Source organism: Psammomys obesus, unplaced genomic scaffold (assembly GCF_907164565.1).
Source record: "Psammomys obesus unplaced genomic scaffold, mPsaObe1.curated_primary_1811, whole genome shotgun sequence".
Lineage (NCBI taxonomy): Eukaryota > Metazoa > Chordata > Mammalia > Rodentia > Muridae > Psammomys > Psammomys obesus.
This window is the reverse complement of record NW_026596051.1, coordinates 32,595,785-32,610,959: the sequence shown is the minus strand read 5'-3', so window position 1 is coordinate 32,610,959 and position 15,175 is coordinate 32,595,785. Positions and strand designations below refer to the sequence as shown.

Sequence of the window (15,175 nt, the reverse complement as noted above, 5' to 3'; positions counted from 1 at the left end):
TCAGTTGCAGTAGCATGGTGATAGCCTTTTTCAGTAATCTAAAAGGTTCTACAGGCATCCCAGAATGTGGATAATAGATGCCATGAGTCCTCACAGAGTATGCCTCTCTGGTTGGAGTTCCTGCTACAATTTTGACCATGTACAGGATTATCAAGTAAGCCCATCCTCTCAGCCCATTCTTCCAGGAGGGGATGAACTATGGAGTGCCGGCAGAACTGCTGCAGAATTCCAAAGAAGGCTGTTAACTTGAAGAGGCTCTGCCTCAGAAACCAAGGCCAGGAATATATTGTCGCTGGTCTCATACAAGGACTCTTACCTCGTAAGTGACTCTTTAGGAAAAGGGTGGTTGGTGGTAGAACTACACCTGGGTTTATGTTTAAAGAATTAAAGAAACTGGTGCTTAGAGAAGAAAAGCTTTCCCAATTAGGAGGTTCCTAGAAAAACGCTGCAAAATAGTATTTAGAATTGCACTGAAAACATCCTGACAAGGAAGATTCCTTTCTTTTCTAACATAGTGAATACAGAAACAGAGTTCTGTGTTTCACCCATTCTGCTGTTTCACCCATTCAGTCATCTCCTTGCTCATTACTTACGTGCATATTAATAGAAAAATAATCATATGTTGGGCATAAAAACCTAGGATGGTAAGCAAGACCCTTTTCCTTGGGAAATTTACTAACAACTCTACAAATAATGCAGATGCACTTATAAACAAGGGAAAATGAACTACCTAGTACAAATAATATTTAGCATTTTATTTTAAAATAAGATAAGTATCAATGTATGGCACCTGCAAGCATCCTCTAAAAGCAATATACCATGATGGATACAATATTGAACTATGGTACCATCCTATATAAAGTCCATGTCTACTCTGTCACCTACTAGTTCCATGGTTTTGGAATACTCTGGATCTCCCTAAATTATTTTCACTCATCTGTAAAATGTGGATAACACTAGAAATCTACTTAAGTCAATTAGTATGTGAGAGTTTAATCAGTTGATTCACTGAACATGATAAAAACATTTCTTAACACATAGTAAGGGCTCAGTACAGGCCGTGTGTTATTCTACTAATTAATATTATTGTTATTGTTAGATGAATAAAAAGAACCATTATAAGGTAGTAAAAACAGAGTGTTCCTTAAAGAGTAAAAGAAACAAATGCCCAGAACAGCCAAGGAGATACAGACATGAAACCCATCCAGAGAAAACGGGCAGTTTACTCGGTTTGCTATGGGGAAGAAGTAAACCACCATCACTTGAACTTGGCATGTACTGAAAAACAGTCGGGAAACAGGAAAAGAAAAAGCAGAGGCTTCAGGAATGCTCTAACTGGAGTTGCTCATGCAGGTAGCTGGAAGGGGGCTGAGCAGACGTGAGTATCTCCTGTGATTGGTTTGAGGAGTATATTTCCCTTTCTCTGATTGACCTGAGTTGGATGCCAACCTAGGATCAGAACAAAAACTACAGAGAGTGGAAGTTGTTCAAGCGCTCTGACTATTCTGGGCAGGTAGCTTCAGAGGACTTGTGGTTCAGCTGTCTGGGCTTCTATTGTGGGTCAGGGTTTTATTTTCATATGCTGTCTAGCCAATATTTACATAGTCACTGTCTTAAAAGAGGCGCTCCTTCTGGGAACTGAAAGTTCAGTGTGTAGAGGGTTTGAACCTCATGAGAAGAAGAGAGAATTGGGAGAAGAATGCAGAGTACACAGAAACCATGTTATGTACCAGGGTATTGTTGACCTGTCTGAGTATTTTTAACCATGGCTCACTCATTTCAAAGGAGGAAAATAACATGAGCCATGTATAAGAATTTCATGTCTCGGGAACACATATGCTTGTAACTATAGCAGAATAACTCCTTCTTTTTCCAAAGATGCCTATGAGATAAATGACTATGATCCACTACAGAGCCAAAGTAGACTACACAGATGTAATTGAGGTAAAAACCTTGACATTAGAAGGTTTCTCTAATTGGATTACTAGATTTGTTGCTATTTGACTTCTTGAGTTCTTTATATACACTAGATATTAGCCCTCTATCAGATAAAGGGTTGGTGAAGATTCTTTCCCAATCTGTGGGCAGTTGTTTTGTTTTGATGACGGTGTCCTTTTGCTTTACAGAAGCTTTTCAGTTTCATGAGGTCTCACTTATTGATTGTTGTTCTTAGAGCCTGTGCTGTTGGTGTTCTGTTCAAGAAGTTGTCTCCTGAGCCAATGAGTTCAAGGCTCTTCCCCACTTTTTCTTCTAACCAATGTAATGTGTCTGGTTTTATGTTGAGGTCTTTGATCCACTTGGACTTCAGTTTTGTGCAGGGTGATAAGTATGGATATATTTGCATTTTTCTACATGTAGACATCCAGTTAGACCAGCACCATTTGTTGAATATGCTGTCTTTTTTCCATTGAATGGTTTTGGCATCTTTGTTAAAAATCAGGTGTCCATAAGTGTGTGGGCTTTGGGGGTACAGAGCTAAACACAGAATTCTCAATAGAGGAATATCAAATGGCAAAGAAGCACTTAAAGAAATGTTCAACATCCTTAGTCATCAGGGAAATGAAAATCAAAACGAACCTGAGATTTCACCTTACACCCATCATAATGGCTAAGATGAATAACTCAAATGACAACACATGCTGGAGATGATGTGGAGAAAGGGGAACCCTACTCCACTGCTTGTGGGAATGTAAACTTATACAACCACTTTGGAAATCAATCTATCACTTTCTCAGACAATTAGGAATAGAGCTACCTCAAGATCCAGCTACACCACTCCTAGGCATATATCCAAAAGAAGCTCAAGTATACAACAAGGACATCTGTTCAAACATGTTTGTAGCAGCTTTATTTGTAATAGCCAGCAGCTGGAAACAGCCCAGATGCCCTTCAATTGAGGAATGGATACAGAAATTGTGGTACATCACACAATGGAATATTACTCAATGACAAAAGGAAATCATGAAATTTGCAGGTAAATGGTGGGAACTGGAAAAGATCATCCTGAGTGAGGAATTCCAGAAGCAAAAAGACATACAGGGGATATACTCACTCATAAGTGGATACTAGACATATAATATAGGATAAACATACTAAAATCTGTACACCTAAGGAAGCTAATTGAGAAGGAGGATTCTGGCTAAGATGCTCAATCTCCATTCAGAAAGGCAAAGAGGATGGACATCGGAGGAGGGACAAAACAGAGAACAAGACAGGAGCCTATCACAGAGGGCCTCTGAAAGACTCTACCCTGCAGGATATCGAGGCAGATGTTGAGACTCATAGCCAAACTTTGGGGCAGAGTATAGGGAATCTTATGAAAGAAGGGGGAGATAGTAAGATCTGGAGAGGACAGGAGCTCCACAAGGACAGTGACAGATCCTAAATGTCTGGGCACAGGGGTCTTTTCTGAAACTGATATTCCAGTCAAGGACCACTCATGGAGATAGCCTGGAACCCCTGCACAGAGGTAGCCTATCACAGTTCAGTATCCAAGTGGCCTCCATAGTAATGGGGACAGGGTCTGTCTCTGAGATGAACTGATTGGCCTGCTCTTTGATCACCTCCCCCTGAGGGGGGAGCAGCCTTACCAGGCCATAGAAAAAGACAATGCAGTCACTCCTGATGAGACCTGATAGACTAGGGTCAGAGGGAAGGGGAGTAGGACCTACCTTTTCAGTGGAGTGGGAAAGGGACAACGGTGGGGAAGAGGGAGGGTGGAATTGGGAGGGGAGGAGGGAAGAAGGTACAGAGGGGATACAAAGTAAATAAACTGTAATTAATAAAAATAAAATTTAAGAAAAGCTTTCTCTAGACTTTTCAAATGGACTCGATATAATCCATAATTCTTTAGAAGTAAAAGAGTATGGATGGGAAGTAAACAATGATCAGAATATGTAAAAATATATCGGAGTTGGAGAATGTGGTAGATTGAGAGACTGGTTTGCCACCACTGGCATTCAAGATGAAGGAGGACAGGCCCAAGCTAACAAATGCAAGCAAAAGTAGCCCTCAGAAGATAACCAGCAAAAACATGAGAGCTTCAGTGTCACGTGCCCACAACACACAGGAACCAACACAGAGAGATTGCCTCACACACTTTAGAAAGAAACACTGCCCTGCAGATACTTTGATCCCAGTCGACAGAGTGCTGAGGTCACAGATTTGTGTTGTTTTAAGCAGTTAATTCAGTGATGGATGATTTTTGTAGCATGTTCCTTTTCTCTCTCAAGTAATGAATAATTTTTTTTAAAAGGTGTTCCAAACCCTTCTCTGGGCCAATATGAATCCGCATTTCCCAGTTTGTAACTGGACTATCCCAGCAAATGTATTACACTAACCTGTAATACACTGGTATTGGTGGGCTTCAAGCTCCTCCTAGTGAACTCTTTTCATTGGCTTGCCTTGCATATGAGTTTCCTTCATTGAATCCATACTATATACACTAGATGACATGCACTTTTGCTTAATTTCAGTATGAGCTCAAGAGACGAGCAATTTCATTCCTATTACACACATGAAAATTGGTACCAAGAGAGCCTGGGTGTTGTCAAATGGAATAGTCCCTAGTTAGTCCCACAATGAGTCTGAGTTTTCCCCACTATAACATACCATCTCCCCTGTTTATAAATGTTCCTGAACCAAGAAAACATGACTTTTCTTCAACTTCAACGTCTAAGCACTGAGACCTCCTCATGATATCAGATTTTTTATTATCCTTTTATGAGGAATCTTTAATGGTAACCAATCAATTTTAATTCAAGCAACATGATAATCATGAGTTACCATTAAATACATTTTATGTGTTTAGGTAGTCACGATCTGTTGCATAATTTATATGTAATATCCCAGCCAGATTGGGACACCTTTCTTACTTCAGCTTTATACAGTTTACTTGATATAATAATACTTTTACAACTTTTCTGTGAGGTGATAGTGTAGGGTGTGTGTGTGTGTGTGTGTGTGAGAGAGAGAGAGAGAAAGAGAGAGAGAGAGAGAATGAGAGAGAGAGAACTGGGGGGATCAAACCTGAAGTTTTGTGAATATTAGGCGAGCACTCTTCCATAAAGCTGTATGTCCATCTGATCCAAGGGCAGAGCAACACATTCAGACAACTTAGTCCAAGGAACGTGGAGGACTCACTTGACCTCTGTGTGCCTACAGTCCTCATTTGTGAAAGAGAGATGCTAACAGTGCCACCTTGCGGCTGTTGTAAGAATTGGATAAGATCATTCTGTTGAAAACGTTTAGTCTCATTTATCAGTAAGACTGGCAAGGTTCAATGACAACTAACTCTCCACCTGCCCAAGTCTCTGTCTCTTATCAATCTGGAGGCCTTGAAATTGAGAGGTCGTTTGGACTCTGTTCCAGACATTTAAGACAAGATTGACTCTTAGAAGAAGTAAAACTCTATGAGATTCTCTTCTAGTCAACACCACATTTCTGTTTTAATGATTTATTTCTTTATAGTTTATGTACATTGGCATTTTGCCTGCATGTGAATTATTGTGAGGGTATAAGGTCCCCTGTATCTGGAGTTACAGACAGTTTTCAGCTGCTATGGGGTGCTGGTAATTAAACCCAGGTCCTCCAAAAGAGCAGCCAGTGCTCTTAACCACCATGACATCTTTCCAGTCTCCATGTACCTCTTTTAATTAAGCTTGTTTCTGCTTATTTTATCTTTGAAAACTTGGAGAAATTTTGAGATGTAGGGAAGAATAAGCTTTCTCAGACTAACTAATATGCAAAGATTGCATGGGGCATTTGGGTGGTAGGGCTAGTGTGGTAAAGCAGGTATTACTGGAAATACTATAAAAATATCAGACACCTAGTGACAAAAATTAACTGCAACTGAAACTCAAGGAACATGAAAGCTGAGATGCTTTGTCTTACGGGGGCCGGCTTATCTCATCTTAATAGGTCTGTTTCTTTCCTCCCTTTCAAAACCAGTTGCCCATTTTACCATGGTCTCACAAAGACCATCACATCTGCTAACACTACCTCAATAATAAGATCCCAGAGCAATCTATTTGCCAACTCAGTCCTCTCAGTTGATCAAATCCAGACTTCTTTGGGAGAGAAAAACAGTGAGGCCACAGAAATTATATACGACAGGGCATGGGCTTTTTCCTTTGTCCCATCATCAGTGACTACAAGTGGAACAGGATTATACAGAACAAAAAAAATAGAGAGAAGCTCTGTTATAAGAAAAGATGACTAGATCTTTCAGAAAGCAAGTTTCTGGTAAGACAGGGGAGAGGAAGGGAGAAAAAGAATGAAAGAAGGGACAGAGGGAAGGAGAGAGTGAGAGAGAGGAAGAGAAAAGAAAGAGGAAGAGGAAGGGAGCGGGCTGACAGGCAGGTAGGCCAAACTAGCCAACTATAAAATTACAAAAAAAATTGTTTTGGTCACATGTCCAACCTGTCGGATATGTGCTAACTTTCTTTGATTCACACCTGTAGACTCATATCACCAATTTATTGAGTGATGGAAGAACTATTTTAACTTTCTGCTGCTGCTGTAACAAATGACACAAAAATTGTCCTGCAGCTCTGGAAGCCAGAAATCCAAATAGTTTTCAAGAGGGTTAGGTCAAGACGGCAATAGAGTCGACTTCTTCTGGCAAGCTCTCAAGTACAATCTACTTCCTTGCCATTTCTGGGTGGTGGAGGTCCCCTGCATGCCTTCCTTGAAGTCCCTTTCTTCATCTTCACCTCATCTGTACTCTCCAGTCTCTTTCAATCCTATATCCCCTCTGACTTTAATCATCCATCCTCCCTCTTTTAATAATCCACTATAGTACAGTCGCATACAGATCATCCAATATAATCTCATCTCCATATCCTTAACTTAATGACATCTGTAAAGTTTCTCTTGCCACTTAAGGTAATGTCTTTACAATCTCTAAAATTTAAGACAGGGGCATGTTTGGCATATAAAGAGACATTAGTCTACAGTTAGGTTGAACATGAAATATAAGACAAATGTGAGTTAGTTAACTTATGGAAGTCTTTCCTACTAGGCACTCTTATATTTGAAGTCTTAAAGCGAAAAAGAATTCCTGCATGTATATTCGCAAGTTTTCCCTTTTTTCCAAGACTTGTGTCTCCTCGTAATCCTTCATAAAACCTACATTTGTGGCAGATATGAAAATGCACTTAGACAGCTAAAAAAAAATACAGAGTATGTGATTTCAGTAGCCAACTCATTCTTTTCTTGTTAAACTTTGAAAACTTGACATTTGAAAAAGAAAAGCTATGTCACAATCTTATGTTGTAAAATTTTCTGCCAGTTTGAGAGCATAGAATTTTACAAGGCTCCACATGTCGCATAATCAAACTTTTGAATGGGTAGTCAAGCACAAAAATGGGGGGAGGAAAGGAGAAACAAAGACAATAGAGACAGAGAGACAGAGACACATAAAGAGACAGAAAGAGAAACAGAGAGAGTGCTTTCCTGGACAAAGACAATAAGAGAGTTTTAAATTTTTTTACATGTTCTTTGAGAAAATGTTTAAACGGGGGAGGCAAACAATGGCCTTTCCAAGTTTAAACCATTTCAATCTCTTCAACAGATCACTGCACAAGAATGAGCAAGTGCTTGCTGAATCCCTGCCTCCTGTAAGTATCTCTCGTGTCCTCCTTTTCAGGAGAAAGTCCGTACTATTAATCAGCTATGGCTGAGGTCAAACACAAAAAGAGCTCTGTGTGGTGGCCAGGTGATCACATGTGTGCTTGGCAAGAGTCCATCCTCACTACCCCCAGATCAGTCAACTGACTCCAGCAACTTTTGTTCCTCTTCTTCCGCCTCTGTGCTCTTGATTGCTGACTCACACTGTATCCATAAACTTCTATAACACATTAAGCTGACTCTCAACATTTGCCATTGGTACAGCTCCACAGTTATTTAGCTAAAAACATTGGTGAAGGGCAGGAATACTTTCCTTCTGAATAACACACAGAATAAGTAAATAAATCTTGATAGAAAACATCTTCAGAATTTGGACATTTTAGAAAGGAAAAGGAGAGCATGTATCATATAATATATTCATATATATGTGAATATATATATATTCATCACATATGGTAAAACTAAGATGATGAGACACGTTTTTACACACATTCACTTCCACTTATGATGCCAGTTTAATTGTAGGAAGTCTTCAACAAGAACCCTCAGGTTCCTAGAGCTTCAGGGAGGGGATGCTGGAGCTCTCTTATAAGCCTCGTGGCAGTCACAGTTCTGAAGATTATTATTATTTTATTATTTACCATCCAAATTGGAAGCTCATTGAAAACTCCATGCAAACCTCAATGGAAAAAGTCTTGGTAGCATGAAACATTTACTTCATTGATAGACAAAATCATAGCAGACTTCAAGGGATTTTGCATGGCTTTTGGTACACTTAATACTGAGCACTAGGACTTTTTTAATTAATTAATTTTTCATTAATTACACTTTATTCACTTTGTATCTCAGCTATAGCCCCCTCCCTAATCCCCTCCTAATCCCATGCTCTTTTTCTCATATCTTCCCATTCCCTTCCCCAAGTCTACTGGTTGGGGAGGTTCTTCTCCTCTTCCCTCTGACTTTAGTCTATCAGTTTCATCAGGACTGGCTGCATTCTCTTCCTCTATGGCCTGGTAAGGCTGCTCCCCCACCTCAGGAGGAGGTGATCAAAGAACCAGCCACTGAGTCCATGTTCACATTACTAGGGAATTCCACTTGAAGACTGAGCTGCCATGGGCTAAATCTGTGCAGGGGTTCTAGGTTATCTCCATGCATGGTCCTTGGTTGGACTATCAGTCTCAGAAAAGACCCCTCTGCCCGAATCTCTTGGTTCTGTTGCTCTCCTTGTATAGCTCCTGTCCCCTCCAGGTCTTTCTACCAACCCTTTTTTTCATAAGTTTCCTTGCACTCTGCCCAAAGTTGGGCTATGAGTCTCTGCTTTGATACCTCGCTGGGTAGAGTCTTCCAGAGGCCCTTTGTGGTAGGTTCCTGTCCTATTGCCAAGCAAAGACACTATAGTCAGAACAAAACAACAGCCTACAGGCTGGAAAAGGACCTTCACTAACCCTGTATCTGACAGAGGGCTAATATCCAGTATATATAAAGATCTCAAGAAGTTAAAAAGCAACAAATCAAGTAAACCAATTAAAAATAGGGTATAGAGCTAAACAGAATTCTCAATAGAGGAATATAGAATGGCAGAGAAACACATAAAGAAATGTTCAACGTCTTTAGTCATCAGGGAAATGCAAATCAAAACTACCCTGAGATTTCACCTCCACCCATCAGAATGGCTAAGATAAAAAAAAACTCAAGTGACAATACATGCTGGTGAGGATGTAGAGAAAGAGGAAGCCTCCTCCATTGCTGGTGGGAATGTAAACTTGTACAACCACTTTAGAAATCATTCTGGTGCTTTCTCAGACAATTAGGAATAGAACTTCCTCAAGATCCAGCTATACTACTCCTAGGTATATATCTAAAATATGCTCAAGTATACAACAAGGACATTTGCTCAACCATGTTCATTGCAGCTTTATTCATAATAGCCAGAATCTGGAAACAACCCGGATGCCCCTCAGTTGAGGAATGGATACAGAAATTGTGGTATTTTTACACAATTGAATAATACTCAGCAATTAAAAACAAGGAAATCATGAAGATTGCAGGCAAATGGTGGGAACTAGAAACAATCATCCTGAGTGAGGCATCCCAGAAGGAGAAAGACATACATGGTATATACTCACTTATAAGTAGATATTAGAAATATAACATAGGATAAACATGCTAAAAACTATACACCTAAAGAAGCTAAGTAAGAAGGAGGACCCTTGGTAAGATGATCAATTCTAACTCAGAAAGGCAAATGGGATGGACATAGGAAGAGGGAGAAAATAGGGAACAGGACAGGAGCACTAGGATTTTGATGTTAGAGAAGAATCAGTCCTAACCAAATTTGTTATTTTGGAAATTTTGCACACAGCTTTAGGCCCATAGCCCAGGTTAGGGGGCCTCTTACTCATGGTCCTAATGGGAACATGGCTGTGCAAGAGAACCATTGTGTTTGGTCTAATGACTGACACATACTACGTACTCAATAAAAAGATCATCACTGTACTCAGTGTTTTTATGATTGTTATTGACCTAAATAAATTACGGAACTATTTACTGAATGCCTCCTTGGAAGGGAATAGACCTAGATTACAGGGCTCTTCCAGACAGAATTATCTGTCCTTCACACTATAAGCAATTCAAGGAATTCCCTTCTATCCCGGTTGTGAGTATACAGCACAGTTATCTAGGCATAAGACAAACCCAATATACTCTGACTGGAATTAAATGAAGAATTCTCACACCACTAATAGTAAAGAGTGTGAGAGATATCCTATGAGATTTTCAAAGTGTTATGAGGTGATAAATGATAGCTAATAGATGGTAGATAGATAGGTAATAGCTAGATAGATGATATATTGATAACCAAAAGTGATTGATTGATTTATAGATAATAGATGAATATATAGATGATAGATTGCTTGGAAGATGATAGATAGATGATAGACAAATAGATAATAAATGATTGATGGATAATGGATAGATAATAGATAGACAGAGAGAGTTAGATATCTTCTGTCTCAGAACAGATGAAGATTTAGAGCAAAGGAAGCATTTGTGCTCAGCCTTGAAAAGGTGTAACTAAGGATTAAGGCAAGGCCATTCTAAGAATGAAGGAAATTCCTTAAACTGTGAAAGGTAATAGTGTTTTTCATAAGTGGTGACTTGTGTGTTTGGGAAATTGCATACTCATACACAAAGGCAATAGTGGCTTAGAAGTTATTAAAACTAAGTCAAATAGAACCTATAACAACACAAAAAGAGGAAAGCTACTTATTAAGACTTGACAGACTGGAATGTGTTTTTTCAGTCTTTCTCTGGTTTTGCAGGAGATGACCCAGCCTACTGTAAGTTAGACCAAGTTTTAGGAAAGTTGATATGGTAGTATTACTAGGAAAGACAAGAGGACAAAAGGGGGAGAAAGCAGGCAGATTTGTCCTTGAGTCAAAAAGTCTTGTTGAGAATAATAAACAGTTGAGGGCTGGGAGGATGTTGATCAAGGGAGAAGGCTAGTAGCTGCAAAGGCACAAAGAGAGTCTACTGCAAGTGGCAACCAGTGAGAGGAAAGAAGCAAGACACTGAGCTTATTTGGAGTCAATTGTCAGGTATCACAGCACAAAAAAAAAAAAAAAAAAAAGAAGATAGAGGGGTTGGGTCAGCAAGATAGAAAATTATAGATTCACCTTTGAACCAAACAATATATCACTTCTTGTTCAAAGCCAAAAAAATAATCAATCATGTGCAACAGCCTCTGTTTTGGTTAGTATCTCCTGAGTTCAGCAATGGGCCTACTTATCTTGGGTTGCCCCTATTCATGTGGGAGGGAAGTGCTACCCTAAAGTCTAGAGCTTCTTGTTAGCCTCTGTGTTGTGCATACATTTCATGAAAAAGAGACCACCCAGCCTTGTTTGAGACAACCACTGCAAGGCAGGCACTAGCAGCATGGGATTTTCCTGTAAGGGTTTATGTAGCTTGTTCATGTGAATCCTGTAGCATCATAAGGCTGTGGGAGCGTGGAAAGTTTGGGCATGTAGGAAGAGGAGCCACTCTTAGGTCATATGATTGTCCATCCTGTGTTTAGAAGATGCTCCCTAAATTTTACACTCATTTCATTTCACTTCATTTGCTTTATCTAGTACTCTTTTCCAGGACTAAGTAATAATAAAGAGTGTGAATTTAGGAGCCATATGTTGTAGAATATGGGGTTGGCAAACTTTTCCTGCAAAGAACCAAATCATTAATATTTTGGGCTTTGAAGGCCATATGGTCTCCACCCAAATACTCACTTTTGCCATTGCGGTAGGGTAGCAATCATAGATGGTGTGTAATGAATGGTCATGGCTGTGTTCCAGTAAAACTTTATTTACAAAAACAGGTGGTGGGCCAGATTTGGTCCCTAGGCCAGGTTTCCAAGCTTATTTGTATATAAAGTGTAACTATATCTTAAGTTTAGATTTCAGATCTATTTACCAAATGTGTGGCGTTGGACATGCCCAGCTATAAAATATGATTGTGGTGTCTTCTTTATTAGTGTGTTAAAAGTGTGTTAAAATGTCTAAGTAAAGCGCTCAGTAGAGAAATGAATGTTTCTTTTATTTATGTATTATAAGAATAGTTAGAAGGACAAAATTATTCCATGTAATTTTTAGTAATTATCTGGAGTGTAAACTTTTATAGTATTCCTTTCTATTCGTGGAGAAACTGAGTCACTGATGCCAAGAAAAACTGCTACATACAGTATACCATGTAGCCGATGCTACCTAGTTCATCTCAACTAAGTGAGCTCTAGAGACATGAAACTAACCTCTATATTGACACTGGGAGATCAGTGCAGCTGAAATCCCTTAACCTTTCAGGTTCTTCGGGGCTTTCATGATTCCTCATGGATGACACAACTTTAAAAAAAAATAGTTTAATACAGCAGATTTTGGAAACTGACCTTCACTGAGAAAATATCTTACATAAATAAAACCCTTATTCCAGCCTTCTTCATACCCACATATCCCTCATTCGTCCAAAGAGGAGCTCAGCTGCCCAGGAAAACCAAAATATTACTGAGAAAGCTGTTGCAAACCCATTTCAAAAATTTTATCCTATAATCACTCTGAAAACTTGCAATTTCAAAGCTACCCTGTGGAACAGCATGCTGGATTAATTATGCCAGACTGCAGCAATAACCTTGAATTAAAGCCGCAACCTTCTATTTTTAAGAAACACTTGCCTTTCTGGTTGACGAAACCTGTCGTCCCATCAGGTAACAGACGTGACCAGGAAAGAGAGAAGCGGTAATGAGTCAATCCAAGCTGTTTGATACATTTCAAATCTTCTTCCCACAGAGTGTAGCTGCCACAAGCTACATCGCCGGTCTGGTTCTCAAACACTCGCTCGCCTCCCTGATGGGTGAATGTGTCCCAGACACAAGGGCCTCTTCCATCTGCATCCCAGCCTCCTGAGAAGAGGAAGGAAATGAAACGGGTACAGGCTTGACATTAAGAGGCATACGTGGAATGTAAATATTTGTCACCAAAAGAACGTACCTCATTAACTCAATGTACCATATTTATAACTTCAAAATGTGTCTTTAAAATAACATGCATGAATGCGTTGTGTGTTTAACTGTCCTTGATCCCTGAAGCTGACTAGTAGCAAATGAAAACGTATTGCATAGTGCTGTGGCATAGCAAGCTTTCATGGTTCATTATCCAAAGGGCTCTCGGGAGGTAAACAGAGGCAGTCCTCAGCTTATGAATGTTGGAGTGGCAAGCACTGCTGCCTTGAAAACATTACTCCTGGTGGCGACAGACGATCTTGTCCTATCCTATCAGTCTGAAGACCATACCTCTGCTGGCTACATTTGAATCCCTGCTCTGTTTCTCTAAGAGGGAGTTCTTTAATGGTCCAGCCTGTTCTTTGTGGGAAGACAAAAAGAGTTTTCACTGTTGATACTGTATTTGAAATGCCTTTGTTTGTACTTGTATAAATTCAACAGATGTTTTGCATCAAGTACCATGCCTAGTGAAAGAGATACTTGGGAAGACTACACCCCTCTCCACACTGCTGAGGAACTTACCAATTTCAATTACCAGTTGTAAAACTGCCGATTTATGTGCAGATGGCAGAGGAGGAGAACTCCCCCTTTCAGTGGACTAGAGAAAGGGATAGAGGGGAAAAAGGAGAGCGGGTAGGACTGGGAGGAATTGAGGGAAGGGACTTCAATAGGGATATATAATGAATAAACTGAAAAAAATTAAAATTTTAAAATGTTATTTTTAACAATTTGTTATAGCACAAATAGTTGGTTTTATTTAAGGAGTAACTGTATGTATTCATATGTAGTATAATCGTTAATGGAAAATATTTGGGTGATACTTTTTTCCCTTCTGTGATGACTTTCTCTTTCTTATTATGACTGTACGGAATTTTGTCCACCACAAAAATTCTACACAGCTGTTTTTTGTTGTTCTATGATAGTAAATACTATATATCTATTTTCTAAAATGAATGTTTTTCACCATAAAAAAAAAAAACACCAGTGTAAAGGACATGGCCTTCACAGAAATGCAGGAAAGACAAATGAAAAATTATTATCCAGTTGTGAGCTAAAGTCAGAGGAGTTTTCTTTCTGCTTGGTAATTTTATAAACCTAAAACTGATATAAACTAGGAACTTTATGGATTTAAGAACATACATAGCAGGACTGTTAAGTTTTGTATATTTAAAGGTATGTAAAACAAGCTATAAAGCCTGGATCTAGCAGTATTATCTAGGAATGGTAGATTTAGGCTTGTGCTTACATTTGAAGGAAAAAGTGCAGTGGAATTACAGTGAAATGCAAGGGTCTTCAAGGTTATTTCCTAGGTGCTTCTCCCTAATTAAGATAACAATCAATAAATGGGACCTCATGAAACTGAAAAGCTTCTCTAAAGCAAAAGACACTGTTGTCAGAACAAAACGACAGCCTACAGACTGGAAAAGCATCTTCACCAACCCTATATCTGACAGATGGCTGATATCCAGAATATATAAAGAACTAAAGAAGTTAAAAAGCAATAAATCAAGCAATCCAATTAAAAATGGGGTACGGAGCTAAACCGAGAATTCTCTGTAGAGGAATATCGAATGGCAGAGAAACACTTAAAGAACTGCTTGACATCCTTAGCCATCAAAGAGATGCAAAGCAAGATGACCCTGAGATTTCACCTTCCACCCATCAGAATGGCTAAGCTAAAAACCTCAAGTGACAATACATGCTGGAGAGGTTGTAGAGACAGGGGAAATCTCCTCCATTGCTGGAGGGAATGTAAACTTGTGCAACCACTTTGGAAATCAACCTGGCACTTTCTCAGACATTTAGGAATAGTGCTTCCTCAAGACCCAGCTATACCACTCCTAGGCTTATATACAAAATATGCTCAAGTAAACAACGAGGACGTATGTTCAACCATGTTTGTATCAGTTTTATTTGTAATAGGCAGAACCTGGAAAGAACCCAGATGTCAGTCAACAGAGGAATGGATACAGAAATTGTGCTACTTTTACACAACGGAATACTACT

At 39.3% G+C, this 15,175-nt stretch overlaps 1 protein-coding gene across 7 annotated transcripts in view; it reads right to left on the bottom strand.

Moving 5' to 3' along the window:
* The window catches only part of LOC129689107 (cytosolic beta-glucosidase), a 139,874-nt gene that overhangs the window by 86,614 nt on the left and 38,085 nt on the right, over positions 1-15,175 (bottom strand). For all 7 annotated transcript variants that reach the window (XM_055624266.1, XM_055624268.1, XM_055624270.1 and 4 more), the window contains exon 2: positions 12,842-13,069. In XM_055624266.1, the coding sequence (XP_055480241.1) occupies positions 12,842-13,069 (228 nt within the window). The remainder of the gene's footprint in view (positions 1-12,841; positions 13,070-15,175) is intronic.